Source organism: Myxine glutinosa, chromosome 3 (assembly GCF_964187855.1).
Source record: "Myxine glutinosa chromosome 3, kmMyxGlut1.1, whole genome shotgun sequence".
Lineage (NCBI taxonomy): Eukaryota > Metazoa > Chordata > Myxini > Myxiniformes > Myxinidae > Myxine > Myxine glutinosa.
This window is the reverse complement of record NC_136263.1, coordinates 62,454,431-62,471,489: the sequence shown is the minus strand read 5'-3', so window position 1 is coordinate 62,471,489 and position 17,059 is coordinate 62,454,431. Positions and strand designations below refer to the sequence as shown.

The 17,059-nt window shown below is 39.0% G+C and overlaps 1 protein-coding gene across 1 annotated transcript in view; it reads left to right on the top strand.

The window, feature by feature from the left end:
• VGLL2 (vestigial like family member 2) overlaps window positions 1-16,844 on the top strand; it is a 37,724-nt gene extending 20,880 nt beyond the window's left edge. Inside the window, exons 3-4 of the mRNA XM_078773507.1 lie at window positions 10,656-11,063; window positions 13,208-16,844. Coding sequence (XP_078629633.1) covers window positions 10,656-11,063; window positions 13,208-13,251 — 452 coding nt within the window. The 3' untranslated portion in view covers window positions 13,252-16,844. The remainder of the gene's footprint in view (window positions 1-10,655; window positions 11,064-13,207) is intronic.
• The last annotated feature ends 215 nt before the right edge of the window (window positions 16,845-17,059 follow it).

Genomic DNA, 17,059 nt, shown 5'->3' with positions numbered 1-17,059 from the left:
ATTGGTGAATTAGTGAGTGAATTGGTGAATTGGTGAGTGAATTGGTGAATTAGTGAGTGAATTGGTGAGTGAATTGGTGAATTAGTCAGTGAATTGGTGAGTGAATTGGTGAATTAGTGAGTGAATTGGTGAATTAGTGAGTGAGTTGGTGAGTGAATTGGTGAATTGAGATATTATTCCTCTATTTTTGTTGGTGGAAATCACCTGATATGTTTTTCAATCTTTGGTGTTGTGTTGCATTTTGATATTTCTAAGAAGAGATATACATTATAGTCACAAGAGAATGTATTTTGAGGTGTTTTTAATTGATATTTTCATGATTCTATTTATTTTTCATCTGATGTAAATGTGTTTATCCAAAATGGTGAGCAAAATAATCATGGGGTCATTATTTGGTGTAATCTAAGTTTATACTTTCACTTTAATTTGGGTGTCAATCAACGCAATGTGGTATTCCAAATTACTGCTCAATACTCTGTTTTTTTGGAATGGAATTTTTTTTCCATCAAAATTTATTTGATATTTAACATGGATGTCCTTATTTCTGATTCATTATTTTGAGGATTATATTTGTTTTTAACTGATGAGAAAGTGTTTAACTTGGATGCTTGAGCAGCGGTATATTGGTTTTATTGTGGGTTTCTGTGTAAGTTGATTTGATGTTGCTTTGGTTCTGAAATAATGCGGTGTCTCATTTTCAGTCAATTAGTGAGTGAATTGGTGAATTGGTGAGTGAATTGGTGAATTAGTGAGTGATTGGTGAGTGAATTGGTGAATTAGTGGGTGAATTAGTGAGTGAATTGGTGAATTAGTGAGTGAATTGGTGAATTAGTGAGTGAATTGGTGAATTAGTGAGTGAATTAGTGAGTGAATTGGTGAATTAGTGAGTGAATTGGTGAATTAGTGAGTGAATTCGTGAGTGAATTGGTGAATTAGTGAGTGAATTGGTGAGTGAATTGGTGAATTAGTGAGTGAATTGGTGAATTAGTGAGTGAATTTGTGAATTAGTGAGTGAATTGGTGAAATAGTGAGTGAATTGGTGAATTCGTGAGTGAATTGGTGAATTAGTGAGTGAATTGGTGAATTAGTGAGTGAATTGGTGAATTAGTGAGTGAATTGGTGAATTAGTGAGTGAATTGGTGAATTAGTGAGTGAATTGGTGAATTAGTGAGTGAATTGGTGAATTAGTGAGTGAATTGGTGAATTAGTGAGTGAATTGGTGAGTGAATTGGTGAATTAGTGAGTGAATTGGTGAATTAGTGAGTGAATTGGTGAGTGAATTGGTGAATTAGTGAGTGAATTAGTGAGTGAATTGGTGAATTAGTGAGTGAATTGGTGAATTGGTGAGTGAATTGGTGAATTAGTGAGTGAATTAGTGAGTGAATTGGTGAATTAGTGAGTGAATTGGTGAATTAGTGAGTGAATTCGTGAGTGAATTGGTGAATTAGTGAGTGAATTGGTGAGTGAATTGGTGAATTAGTGAGTGAATTGGTGAATTAGTGAGTGAATTGGTGAATTAGTGAGTGAATTGGTGAATTAGTGAGTGAATTGGTGAATTAGTGAGTGAATTGGTGAATTAGTGAGTGAATTGGTGAGTGAATTGGTGAATTAGTGAGTGAATTGGTGAATTCGTGAGTGAATTGGTGAATTAGTGAGTTAATTTGTGAGTGAATTGGTGAATTAGTGAGTGAATTGGTGAATTAGTGAGTGAATTGGTGAAATAGTGAGTGAATTGGTGAATTAGTGAGTGAATTGGTGAATTAGTGAGTGAATTGGTGAATTAGTGAGTGAATTGGTGAATTAGTGAGTGAATTGGTGAATTAGTGAGTGAATTGGTGAATTAGTGAGAATTTGTGAGTGAATTGGTGAATTAGTGAGTGAATTGGTGAATTAGTGAGTGAATTAGTGAGTGAATAAGTGAATTAGTAAGAATTGGTGAATTAGTGAGTGAATTGGTGAATTAGTGAGTGAATTGTTGAATTAGTGAGTGAATTGGTGAATTAGTGAGTGAATTGGTGAATTAGTGAGTGAATTGGTGAGTGAATTGGTGAATTAGTGAGTGAATTGGTGAATTAGTGAGTGAATTGGTGAGTGAATTGGTGAATTAGTGAGTGAATTGGTGAATTAGTGAGTGAATTGGTGAATTAGTGAGTGAATTGGTGAATTAGTGAGTGAATTGGTGAATTAGTGAGTGAATTGGTGAATTAGTGAGTGAATTGGTGAGTTAATTGGTGAATTGGTGAGTTAATTGGTGAATTAGTCAGTGAATTGGTGAGTGAATTAGTGAGTGAATTGGTGAATTAGTGAGTGAATTGGTGAATTAGTGAGTGAATTGGTGAATTAGTGAGTGAATTGGTGAGTGAATTGGTGAATTAGTGAGTGAATTAGTGAGTGAATTGGTGAATTGGTGAGTGAATTCGTGAGTGAATTGGTGAATTAGTGAGTGAATTTGTGAATTAGTGAGTGAATTGGTGAATTAGTGAGTGAATTGGTGAATTAGTGAGTGAATTGGTGAATTCGTGAGTGAATTGGTGAATTAGTGAGTGAATTGGTGAGTGAATTGGTGAATTAGTGAGTGAATTAGTGAGTGAATTAGTGAGTGAATTGGTGAATTAGTGAGTGAATTGGTGAATTAGTGAGTGAATTGGTGAGTAAATTGGTGAATTGGTGAGTGAATTGGTGAATTAGTGAGTGAATTAGTGAATTAGTGAGTGAATTAGTGAGTGAATTAGTGAGTAAATTGGTGAATTGGTGAGTGAATTGGTGAATTAGTGAGTGAATTGGTGAATTAGTGATTGAATTGGTGAATTATTGAGTGAATTGGTGAATTAGTGAGTGAATTTGTGAGTGAATTGGTGAATTAGTGAGTGAATTGGTGAATTAGTGAGTGAATTGGTGAATTAGTGAGTGAATTGGTGAGTGAATTGGTGAATTAGTGAGTGAATTGGTGAATTAGTGAGTGAATTCGTGAGTGAATTGGTGAATTAGTGAGTGAATTGGTGACTTAGTGAGTGAATTGGTGAATTAGTGAGTGAATTGGTGAATTAGTGAGTGAATTGGTGAATTAGTGAGTGAATTGGTGAATTAGTGAGTGAATTCGTGAGTGAATTGGTGAATTGGTGAGTGAATTGGTGAATTGGTGAGTGAATTGGTGAATTAGTGAGTGAATTGGTGAATTGGTGAGTGAATTGGTGAATTAGTGAGTGAATTGGTGAATTAGTGAGTGAATTGGTGAGTGAATTTGTGAATTGGTGAGTGAATTGGTGAATTAGTGAGTGAATTGGTGAATTAGTGAGTGAATTGGTGAGTGAATTGGTGAATTAGTGAGTGAATTGGTGAATTAGTGAGTGAATTAGTGAATTAGTGAGTGAATTAGTGAGTGAATTGGTGAATTAGTGAGTGAATTGGTGAATTAGTGAGTGAATTGGTGAATTAGTGAGTGAATTGGTGAATTAGTGAGTGAATTGGTGAATTTGAGTGAATTGGTGAATTAGTGAGTGAATTGGTGAATTAGTGAGTGAATTGGTGAGTGAATTGGTGAATTGGTGAGTGAATTGGTGAATTGGTGAGTGAATTGGTGAATTAGTGAGTGAATTGGTGAATTAGTGAGTGAATTGGTGAGTGAATTGGTGAATTAGTGAGTGAATTGGTGAATTAGTGAGTGAATTAGTGAATTAGTGAGTGAATTGGTGAATTAGTGAGTGAATTGGTGAATTAGTGAGTGAATTGGTGAATTAGTGAGTGAATTGGTGAATTAGTGAGTGAATTGGTGAATTAGTGATTGAATTGCTGAATTAGTGAGTGAATTGGTGAATTTGTGAGTGAATTGGTGAATTAGTGAGTGAATTGGTGAATTAGTGAGTGAATTGGTGAATTAGTTAGTGAATTTGTGAGTGAATTGGTGAATTAGTGAGTGAATTCGTGAGTGAATTGGTGAATTAGTGAGTGAATTGGTGAATTAGTGAGTGAATTGGTGAATTAGTGAGTGAATTGGTGAGTGAATTGGTGAATTGGTGAGTGAATTGGTGAATTAGTGAGTGAATTGGTGAATTAGTGAGTGAATTGGTGAGTGAATTGGTGAATTAGTGAGTGAATTGGTGAATTAGTGAGTGAATTAGTGAATTAGTGAGTGAATTGGTGAATTAGTGAGTGAATTGGTGAATTAGTGAGTGAATTGGTGAATTGGTGAGTGAATTGGTGAATTAGTGAGTGAATTGGTGAATTAGTGATTGAATTGCTGAATTAGTGAGTGAATTGGTGAATTTGTGAGTGAATTGGTGAATTAGTGAGTGAATTGGTGAATTAGTGAGTGAATTGGTGAATTAGTGAGTGAATTTGTGAGTGAATTGGTGAATTAGTGAGTGAATTCGTGAGTGAATTGGTGAATTAGTGAGTGAATTGGTGACTTAGTGAGTGAATTGGTGAATTAGTGAGTGAATTGGTGAATTGGTGAGTGAATTGGTGAATTAGTGAGTGAATTGGTGAATTAGTGAGTGAATTGGTGAATTAGTGAGTGAATTGGTGAATTAGTGAGTGAATTGGTGAATTAGTGGGTGAATTCGTGAGTGAATTGGTGAGTGAATTGGTGAATTAGTGAGTGAATTGGTGAGTGAATTGGTGAATTAGTGAGTGAATTGGTGAATTAGTGAGTGAATTTGTGAATTAGTGAGTGAATTGGTGAAATAGTGAGTGAATTGGTGAATTAGTGAGTGAATTGGTGAATTAGTGAGTGAATTGGTGAATTAGTGAGTGAATTGGTGAGTGAATTGGTGAATTAGTGAGTGAATTGGTGAATTCGTGAGTGAATTGGTGAATTAGTGAGTGAATTTGTGAGTGAATTGGTGAATTAGTGAGTGAATTGGTGAATTAGTGAGTGAATTGGTGAATTAGTGAGTGAATTGGTGAATTAGTGAGTGAATTGGTGAATTAGTGAGTGAATTGGTGAGTGAATTGGTGAATTAGTGAGTGAATTGGTGAATTAGTGAGTGAATTGGTGAATTAGTGAGTGAATTGGTGAGTGAATTGGTGAATTAGTGAGTGAATTGGTGAATTAGTGAGTGAATTAGTGAGTGAATTAGTGAATTAGTGAGAATTGGTGAATTAGTGAGTGAATTGGTGAATTAGTGAGTGAATTGGTGAATTAGTGAGTGAATTGGTGAATTAGTGAGTGAATTGGTGAATTAGTGAGTGAATTGGTGAGTGAATTGGTGAATTAGTGAGTGAATTGGTGAATTAGTGAGTGAATTGGTGAGTGAATTGGTGAATTAGTGAGTGAATTGGTGAATTAGTGAGTGAATTAGTGAATTAGTGAGTGAATTGGTGAATTAGTGAGTGAATTGGTGAATTAGTGAGTGAATTGGTGAATTAGTGAGTGAATTAGTGAGTGAATTGGTGAATTAGTGAGTGAATTGGTGAGTTAATTGGTGAATTAGTGAGTGAATTGGTGAATTAGTGAATTGGTGAGTGAATTGGTGAGTGAATTAGTGAGTGAATTAGTGAGTGAATTGGTGAATTGGTGAGTGAATTTGTGAATTCATGAGTGAATTGGTGAATTAGTGAGTGAATTGGTGAATTAGTGAGTGAATTGGTGAATTAGTGAGTGAATTGGTGAATTAGTGAGTGAATTGGTGAATTAGTGAGTGAATTGGTGAATTAGTGAGTGAATTGGTGAATTAGTGAGTGAATTGGTGAATTAGTGAGTGAATTGGTGAGTGAATTGGTGAATTAGTGAGTGAATTGGTGAATTAGTGAGTGAATTTGTGAGTGAATTGGTGAATTCGTGAGTGAATTGGTGAATTAGTGAGTGAATTGGTGAATTAGTGAGTGAATTGGTGAATTAGTGAGTGAATTGGTGAATTAGTGAGTGAATTGGTGAATTAGTGAGTGAATTGGTGAATTAGTGAATGAATTGGTGAATTAGTGAGTGAATTAGTGAGTGAATTGGTGAATTAGTGAGTGAATTGGTGAATTGGTGAGTGAATTGGTGAATTAGTGAGTGAATTGGTGAATTAGTGAGTGAATTGGTGAGTTAATTGGTGAATTAGTCAGTGAATTGTTGAGTGAATTGGTGAGTGAATTGGTGAATTAGTGAGTGAATTGGTGAATTAGTGAGTGAATTGGTGAATGAGTGAGTGAATTAGTGAGTGAATTGGTGAATTAGTGAGTGAATTTGTGAATTCGTGAGTGAATTGGTGAATTAGTGAGTGAATTGGTGAATTAGTGAGTGAATTGGTGAATTAGTGAGTGAATTGGTGAATTCCTGAGTGAATTGGTGAATTCGTGAGTGAATTGGTGAATTAGTGAGTGAATTGGTGAGTGAATTGGTGAATTAGTGAGTGAATTGGTGAGTGAATTGGTGAATTAGTGAGTGAATTGGTGAATTAGTGAGTGAATTGGTGAATTAGTGAGTGAATTGGTGAATTAGTGAGTGAATTGGTGAATTAGTGAGTGAATTGGTGAATTAGTGAGTGAATTGGTGAATTAGTGAGTGAATTGGTGAATTAATGAGTGAATTGGTGAATTAGTGAGTGAATTGGTGATTTAGTGAGTGAATTGGTGAATTAGTGAGTGAATTGGTGAATTAGTGAGTGAATTGGTGAATGAGAGAGTGAATTGGTGAATGAGAGAGTGAATTGGTGAATTCCTGAATGAATTGGTGAATTCCTGAGTGAATTGGTGAATTCGTGAGTGAATTGGTGAATTAGTGAATGAATTCGTGAATTAGGAAGTGAATTGGTGAATTCGTGAGTGAATTGGTGAATTAGTGAGTGAATTGGTGAATGAGAGAGTGAATTGGTGAATTCCTGAGTGAATTGGTGAATTCCTGAGTGAATTGGTGAATTAGTGAGTGAATTAGTGAGTGAATTGGTGAATTAGTGAGTGAATTGGTGAATTAGTGAGTGAATTGGTGAATTAGTGAGTGAATTGGTGAGTGAATTGGTGAATTAGTGAGTGAATTGGTGAATTAGTGAGTGAATTGGTGAGTTAATTGGTGAATTAGTCAGTGAATTGTTGAGTGAATTGGTGAGTGAATTAGTGAGTGAATTGGTGAATTAGTGAGTGAATTGGTGAATTAGTGAGTGAATTGGTGAATGAGTGAGTGAATTAGTGAGTGAATTGGTGAATTAGTGAGTGAATTTGTGAATTCGTGAGTGAATTGGTGAATTAGTGAGTGAATTGGTGAATTAGTGAGTGAATTGGTGAATTAGTGAGTGAATTGGTGAATTCCTGAGTGAATTGGTGAATTCGTGAGTGAATTGGTGAATTAGTGAGTGAATTGGTGAGTGAATTGGTGAATTAGTGAGTGAATTGGTGAGTGAATTGGTGAATTAGTGAGTGAATTGGTGAATTAGTGAGTGAATTGGTGAATTAGTGAGTGAATTGGTGAATTAGTGAGTGAATTGGTGAATTAGTGAGTGAATTGGTGAATTAGTGAGTGAATTGGTGAATTAGTGAGTGAATTGGTGAATTAGTGAGTGAATTGGTGAATTAATGAGTGAATTGGTGAATTAGTGAGTGAATTGGTGATTTAGTGAGTGAATTGGTGAATTAGTGAGTGAATTGGTGAATTAGTGAGTGAATTGGTGAATGAGAGAGTGAATTGGTGAATGAGAGAGTGAATTGGTGAATTCCTGAGTGAATTGGTGAATTCCTGAGTGAATTGGTGAATTCGTGAGTGAATTGGTGAATTAGTGAATGAATTCGTGAATTAGGAAGTGAATTGGTGAATTCGTGAGTGAATTGGTGAATTAGTGAGTGAATTGGTGAATGAGAGAGTGAATTGGTGAATTCCTGAGTGAATTGGTGAATTCCTGAGTGAATTGGTGAATTTGTGAGTGAATTGGTGAATGAAAGAGTGAATTGGTGAATTAGTGAGTGAATTGGTGAATTAGTGAGTGAATTGGTGAATTAGTGAGTGAATTGGTGAATTAGTGAGTGAATTGGTGAATGAGTGAGTGAATTGGTGAATGAGTGAGTGAATTGGTGAATGAGTGAGTGAATTGGTGAATGAGTGAGTGAATTGGTGAATGAGTGAGTGAATTTGTGAATGAGTGAGTGAATTGGTGAATGAGTGAGTGAATTGGTGAATGAGTGAGTGAATTGGTGAATGAGTGAGTGAATTGGTGAATGAGTGAGTGAATTGGTGAATTAGTGAGTGAATTGGTGAATTAGTGAGTGAATTGGTGAATTAGTGAGTGAATTGGTGAATGAATAAGTGAATTAGTGATTGAATTGGTGAATTGGTGAGTGAATTGGTGAATTAGTGAGTGAATTGGTGAATTAGTGAGTGAATTAGTGAATTAGTGAGTGAATTCGTGGATTAGTGAATTGGTGAATTCGTGAGTGAATTGGTGAATTAGTGAGTGAATTCGTGAATTAGTGAGTGAATTCGTGAATTAGTTAGTGAATTGGTGAATTCCTGAGTGAATTGGTGAGTGAATTGGTGAATTCGTGAGTGAATTGGTGAATTAGTGAGTGAATTCGTGAATTAGTTAGTGAATTCGTGAATTAGTTAGTGAATTGGTGAATTAGTGAGTGAATTGGTGAATTAGTGAGTGAATTGGTCAATTAGTGAGTGAATTGGTGAATTAGTGAGTGAATTGGTGAATGAGTGAGTGAATTTGTGAATTGGTGAATTAGTGAGTGAATTAGTGAATGAATGAGTGAATTAGTGAGTGAATTGGTGAATTAGTGAGGGAACTCGTGAATTAGTTCGTGAATTCGTGAGTGAATTGGTGAATTAGTGAGTGAATTGGTGAACTAGTGAGTGAATTAGTGAATGAATGAGTGAATTAGTGAGTGAATTCGTGAATTAGTTGGTGAATTCGTGAATGAGAGAGTGAATTGGTGAATGAGTGAGTGAATTTGTGAATTAATGAGTTAATTGGTGAATTAGTGAGTTAATTAGTGAATGAATGAGTGAATTAGTGAGTGAATTGGTGAATTGGTGAGTGAATTCGTGAATTAGTTCGTGAATTGGTGAATTAGTGAGTGAATTGGTGAACTAGTGAGTGAATTAGTGAATGAATGTGTGAATTAGTGATTGAATTGGTGAATTAGTGAGTGAATTGGTGAATTAGTGAGTGAATTGGTGAATTAGTGAGTGAATTGGTGAATTAGTGAGTGAATTGGCGAATTAGTGAGTGAATTGGTGAATTAGTGAGTGAATTGGTGAATTCGTGAGTGAATTGGTGAATTAGTGAGTTAATTCGTGAATTAGTTATTGAATTGGTGAATTCCTGAGTGAATTCGTGAATTCGTGAGTGAATTGGTGAATTAGTGAGTGAATTCGTGAATTAGTTAGTGAATTCGTGAATTAGTTAGTGAATTGGTGAATTCGTGAGTGAATTGGTGAACTAGTGGGTGAATTAGTGAGTGAATGAGTGAATTAGTGAGTGAATTGGTGAATTAGTGAGTGAATTGGTGAATTAGTGAGTGAATTGGTGAATTAGTGAGTGAATTGGTGAATTAGTGAGTGAATTGGTGAATTAGTGAGTGAATTCGTGAATTAGTGAGTGAATTCGTGAATTAGTGAGTGAATTGGTGAATTAGTGAGTGAATTGGTGAATTCGTGAGTGAATTGGTGAATTCGTGAGTGAATTGGTGAATTAGTGAGTTAATTCGTGAATTAGTTATTGAATTGGTGAATTCCTGAGTGAATTCGTGAATTCGTGAGTGAATTGGTGAATTAGTGAGTGAATTCGTGAATTAGTTAGTGAATTCGTGAATTAGTTAGTGAATTGGTGAATTCGTGAGTGAATTGGTGAACTAGTGGGTGAATTAGTGAGTGAATGAGTGAATTAGTGAGTGAATTGGTGAATTAGTGAGTGAATTGGTGAATTAGTGAGTGAATTGGTGAATTAGTGAGTGAATTGGTGAATTAGTGAGTGAATTCGTGAATTAGTTAGTGAATTCGTGAATTAGTTAGTGAATTGGTGAATTAGTGAGTGAATTGGTGAATGAGGGAGTGAATTTGTGAATGAATGAGTGACTTAGTTGACAGGTTGGTGCGCAGATAGCTCGGTACCTTTGAGCTGTCTCGTCTTGGTTTGATTTATCGACCTGACTATATAAACTGTTCCATTGGTTCTTCACAGGTAGGGTGGGTGTTGCACCATAAAGTGCTCCGTCCCTCGGAAGGACGTTAAACTGTGTCCCATCTGCTAGCATTACCGGTGGATGTTCAAGACCCCAAGGTACCTTTTTCTGAAGCGTGGGTGAGTTATCGCCAGCACCCTGAACAAATTACAAATTCCTGTCCTGAATCCCTCTGGGAAGATAAAGGCAACTCTCCTCACCTGCCTCATTCCCAATCATCCTTCCCATTCCTCACCTTTTTCCTTCCCATTCCGCAGCTTCCTCCATCCCATTCTTCACCTCACTAATTGTCACCATCATCCTTACCAATCCCCCACCTTCTCTGCCTCTTCCTTTACCTCCTTTGTCCAAGCGTGATACACGTCTATCGCTTTACTCATTTTGTTGCTGATTCTTCACATATTAAGACTTCCCCTGCTTTAGGTGTGGGTACTGTGATCATGTGACATGTTTGTGTGACCAATTGCCTTTTCATTGCGCATCCTATAAATGATTAGTGCATGGGCTGCGTGTTCATTTCTGTACGCGTATTGAATCCCTGCTTGTCCCGCGGACAGATGGAGTCTCACCGGCCATGAACCGCCGCGCTTTTCCCGCCTCCTTCTGGCGCAGCAGCCCCGTGGGGTCCGCACCGCGACCACAGGATTTTCCTTTTTCCCTGGAGTCCTTCGCGAGTCTGCAACAGCATCCGCATCACCACCATCACCCTCACCACCATCACCACCATCACCCTCACCATCCACGCCCTGTGGCGCCTGAGCCGTGGCGTCCGTACCATGGTCCTGGGTACGAGGTGTTCGCGGGAACCACACCACACCTTGAACCCCTATACGGTTCCTTGTTGGTCCCGCTCTGTGGCTCTCGTGGAGATTCCAGAGAATCTGAGGCGGGTGGCGCGGCACCGTGGCCCGGTGGATACGGTCCAGGTCCCGTGGACGTGGCGCACAGTCTGAGCGTCGAGGCAGGTGAGTGGAGGTGACATGACTCTGGAAGGTGGGGAGGAGGGAGGGAAAGTAGTCATGGTGAGTTAACGGATAGTTCTACATTTACATGTATTGCACATTATTGTAAAACGAAACATGGGCTATGCATACAAAGAGCGGGAAAAGCAGGTTTGGTGTTTCCTTCAGGCGCACTGTGTGTCACGTTTTTAAAGTGTTTAAGGCTTCAGGTTCATACTAAAATCACCTAAAAAGGCAAAAAAAAGACCCGTTTTGTACTTGAACTGAATAAATACCACAGCACGCCAAACAAAGACATAACATAGCGAGCAGTGTTCCTGCAGGAGGTCTTCATGCAGTCTACATACATCTATCTATAATTCCAGTAATCTCTGTGTGTTTGTTTGTACGTTTGTACGTTTGTACGTTTGTACGTTTGTTTGTCTGTGACCGCTGTTTCTCGACAACCACGGGTCCGATATACTTTAAACTTGCCAGGTATATTGCTGGGGACCCGAGGATGTGCCTTTTCAAGGTTTCATATTAATCGGACAAGTACTTACCGAGCTATGTCCAAAAAACGATTCAACCAATCAGAGAGCAGCGAGCTATCGCGTGTGCCGAACGTGGCGGACACACTCTGCCTCGGATGGCACATTTGAGAGCGTATTCATTTATTTCACGTTTGCAAACTATGTTGGCGCTATGTTGGCGTTAAACGATGTTTTAAAACTAATTAAAACCCCGGGGGGGTTGTCACTGTACTCGCAAGCCGTTCGCCGTTCGCTTTGGCGTTGCGAATGAACCAAAACATTTCATGCACCAAACCATTTCATGTAAAGCGTTCGCCGTTCGCTTTGGCGTTGCGAATGGACCAAAACATTTCATGGACCAAACCATTTCATGTAAATAGAGGGGGGGATATAATTTTAGATATAGATATAGTACGGGCATGCCCTAGTAACTATTAAAGCGAGAATCATATACGGACTGGTACGAGGATACCCTAAACCACAAGGTATGCACACCTGGTCTCGAACCTTGACACGGCTACAAACTCTCATCCTGGTGTGCGTCGTCCTTCGGATGGGGGTTAAGCTGGAGAACCCGTTTGGTTAGCATTAGCTTGTGGACATAAGATATCCCACGGTGTCAATGGTGAAGAGTAGATGAGTCCTCACCGACATCTTGAACAAATTTCAAATTCCTGTTCAAATCACCTTCAGTCGAGTATCCTGTGATGGAGTGGCGATCTGTTCAAGATTGCTTGTAGCCTTGAAATGTTTCTTGACTTGTGATGACCCTGAAGCTGTCAAGAAAGAGTAAGGGCCTCATATATATATATATATATATATATATATATATATATATATATATATATATATATATATATATACACCTAATTTCTGACAGGATGATGCAGAGATAACGCACTTTGCCTTTGAGCTGCCTCGTATAGGTTCAATTCCTGACTGTCCAATTGGTGTATCCCAAGCTGGGCGTTGCATCTCCTCAAAGTGCGCCGTCCCTCAGATGGTCGTTAAACTGGGTGTCTTTTCTGATAGCATTAGCTGGTGGACGTTAACTATCCCACGGTGTCTTTTGATTAAGAGTTGTAAGAAGACATCAAGGGGTAGTTCTGTACTCATATAGGGACTTAACCGTTGGTTGAATGACATAATCATAAGGATTCTCACGAAGTACATCAAAGTCGCTCAGGGAGTTATATTTGTGGACTTCGCTCTCATTGTGTGCACAATGTGCAGAGAAAGTGATGCCATGTTTTTGTTTTTCAGCATTTTCTGAGAATGAAGGGGAGGAGCTAGGGTGGGGAAGGGCGGTGCTTATATATCAGTATGATTAATTTATATAGTTTGTGGGTTTAGGGTGGGCTCACTGTTTATATGCTTTGTCCCTCTTTGGAAATGCAAGACACCAGGGTAAAGGAAGACCGGCTACCCCAAACGTGATACGTATCCAATACACCACCCGCCAAAGAAAAATTATCCAATTTGGCCCATCCTCTCTGTGTTACACTCCCATGCCTCAACACACAATGCAAGTCATGGCCGTTCGGAAGTCTAATGAGGTTAAAAATCCCTCCTGCATTTTCGTTGTACGAGAGTAGATTTTGAGGGGCCTGATTCTCTGTCCGTGTCTCTCTGCAGCCCGGCGGTATTCCTTGTGCGGAGCAGCGGCGCTCATCAGCTGAAACGCGCAGAGAATATGGGACGGGCAAAAGCGAAGACAAACACCGACCATGGACGGATGGACAAATAATGTGTTCCATTAAAGTGATGGATAAAGTGCAGAGTTCCTGTTGATCGCATCATTACAGAGAGTTGTTGTACATCATCATCGTGCATGCTCCATCTTGTAAAAAAAAAAAAAAGCCACAGATATTGTTCAGGGCTGCCTCTGAGCTGGACCACTAAAGGACGAGCACACCAGCATCGAGTACAAGCTATACAGACAAAGACATGTGGACTCACATTTTAGACATTGGATAGGAGAACTCGTTTTTATACAGACCTGTAGACATTGTCAAACACATGGATTCACATTTTTACAAACAAAACAAATTCAATTTTTTAAGACGCATATCGATATGTGAGTGAGCTCAATCTTTTTCAGACAGACACGCTAACTTAATTTTTTCAGACATGGACATAGACACATGAACTCAATTTTTTTTCCAGACATTAATTCAGTTTGGTCAGACACACATAGACACGTGAGCTTAACCTCATCTCCACGTATCGACAATTCCAGCCGCCATTACGGCCATCGCTTTGTCTTTCTCTTCGCTCGACACTACATCACTGTGAAACACTCGCAATGGTACGGGTTTCGAGACAGGCGGGGCAACGCTCGCAGATCGGGGGTTTAGAAACACGAAACCACTTCGGTTTCTACTCTTCCTCTTCCTTCTGTCCATCTCTAACGCCACTGGCTGAACTGTTTTCAAAACCCGCACCTTCTCCTTCCTGAATCCTGACGCCAGCCATGCGTCTTTGGCTCCTAGCTGCTGGGATTCTGTTTGGCATGCGGAATAATGATGATGATGCTGTCGCAGAGACGTGGTCATGCAAGTTGATTCAGAGAAGAAGAAGGATGGCGGACTCCTGAGTTTGTGTAAATGAAGAAATCTCTCTACTCTCGCAAAACCAGGACCATCGTCTTCGGGGTAGTTGTTGGCGCGAAGCTTTTTTGTTGTGCTACTATAACATGCAAATTGTCCAAAAGGATGGATGTGGCAAGATACTGTCCTTTATCATTCCTTCTCTTTCCAAGATATTCCACGAGCCTTGGCTAACCACGGAGATGGTGAGGCCATGTGGGCTCATCGCCAACAAGGACAATTACCAATCATGAAGGGCTTCTCCGGTGAGGTCACCGAGCAATTCAAAAAACTCTGATGAAGGATCTCCGGAGACAGTTATTGGAGGAATGGCCGTGCGGTTGGAATTTTTCTCTAAAAAGTGTATTATGGATTGAGTAACTCATAGGCAGCACCTCCAATTTGCTCTTTCAACCACCACCGGGATTCCCCTTTTCTTTTTCTTTCTCTCGCTTTCTCTTTCTTTCAGCACCTTGTATCCATTGGCAAAAGGTGCTTAAAAAATCGAATTACAAGTCAGGAGACGACGATGGTTCACGAGCGAGCGGTATTCAATGACAAAGGTCAAAACCGACATTGAAAATATATAAACAGGAATGTATTATCTGTTGTGAGACTAGTTAGCTACACAATACCGAAAATTCGGTTCGATTCCAACAACTTTGAAAATTTGACCTTTGTGACCTTGAAATGTCAAAACGAAGGGTACTGACCTTGAAATGAGATAGAAAATAATGTATAATCAGTTATGAGGTTAGTTAGCTACACAATACCGAAAATTCGGTTCGATTCCGACAACTTTGAAAATTTGACCTTTGTGACCTTGAAATGTCAAAACGAAGGTTACTGACCTTGAAATGAGATAGAAAATAATGTATAATCAGTTATGAGGTTAGTTAGCTACACAATACCGAAAATTCGGTTCGATTCCGACAACTTTGAAAATTTGACCTTTGTGACCTTCAAAGGTCAAGTTCGAAGATTTTGAAATTTGTTGGAAAAGTTGTATTTCATGATGTATGTGATAATATAAGATCATGTATGACATTTCACCCTATCAGGAAGCGAACAATGTAATAAAACCATCAAAAATCGACCTTTCTAAATTTCGTGACCTTGTGACCTTGACCTTGGGGCGAAAATGAAAAATCGAGCTCCGTGGGGCTAGACACGTGACATTGGCCTAACCAAATATCGAAACCCCTGACAGATTCCACCAACTCCCTCGGAGAAGATGTAGCCTGAACTCGATTACCCCCTAAAAAGACATCTTTTTCGGGCGTGGCTCCGCCCACAATGGGCGCAATACGCCCACTCTAGGCAGGGCACAACTCGATCATGATGTCAACCTCCCACCCAAGTTTCATCAAGATCGGATGATATCATCGGGTAGTTATGCTGCAGACAGACAGACACACACACACCCATGACGAATATAGTGGTCACTCTGATAACTCGTGAACCAATTATTGTTATTATTACTAGAATATAAGTCCAATCGCTTCGCTAACGGGAATCCCAATCTTTGTGTAATTGCAAAAAAAATTCAAAACGGATTTTTTTAATGGGATAAAATAAAATTTAGCTCTAGATATACCAGCCAGAGAGGGATTGTTATTATACAGGGAGCGAGGAGATTGTTAATGGGATATTAATCACAGCCTTATTAGATGCTGAAATGCAAATAATACACAACAACACACCAAGAGGAAGATCAAAATAAAAAATAATTTCTCGCCCTTCCTCTCTCTTCTTTCTTTTGATCAAACTGTCTGGGGTACGTATTCGGCACAGGCCATGCCAAGAAACAAACTGGGGTCTCCTCTCGTCTCTGCCTTTACGTAAACGCTAAGAAAACGGGGTTTTCCGTTTCCTCGGCAGAGCTCTGTGATGGCTAATCGATGGAGCGAGAACAAAAAAGGATTCCTGGGAGATTCCGCCCTCCATGCAGGGATAACCAGCGTTGCACGTTGGTATTTGCAGTTTCGACATGTGTCCACGTGCCCATTTAAAAAATTTTAAAAAATTGTGTCACAAACATTCCCGGGAGTTCCCTGAATCCATCACAGTTGGATTTTTTGAAATCCGTTAATCTGTTCTCAAGTTGTAACCCGACAAATAAACAAACAAACAGACAGACACGGCTCCTCTTAAATTACAGATGATTATTGTCAGACGGACATAGACAGGTGGGCTCGATTTTTTAAAGACGATACATGAGCTCAAATGTTTTAGACAGACATAGACACAATCAGTTACAGATGTATGCACACACTTGAAGTAAGTAAAAAATATATATTTATTTTTTACTTTCTTCTTTTTCAAACATAGACATGTGAACCCATTTTTCAGACATTGACAAATTAACTGTTTTTTTCAGACAGATACGGACACGTAAACTCATAATTCACGACTCCATCGACTATAGTGGTTCCTCAACTGCAAGCACCGCAGGTTCACAGGGATGTCTGTCTGCAATTGTCAATGCCTGATGATAAATCGATGTCCTTGGCTCTTGCTGTCCGAGTATTGTCGTGTTGTACATGATATATAGCTGGCTAGGTTTCCTGTGCCATGAGTTTACCATTAGTTTGTGCGATGGGTTGAAATGGATGACCCAACTAAGGTGTCCGAAATGACGCTTCGTTTGTTTGGAAATAAAATCACGAGGTGAAAGTTGTATCAGCTCTTGTGGTGTGCATGGATATTTAAAGGCGTGAAGTTACTAGGTTTGGAATACAGGTCAACCTCCACTCATCTCCCCCCCCCCCCCCCCTCATCCCTCAGCCCCACCGTCCGTGTAGGAATAGAGATTTCATTTTTACACTCACATTATACATTGTAGACACGCTCTATGGTATCAATTTAGCAAAATTAATTTATTTAGCTAAAAATTTAA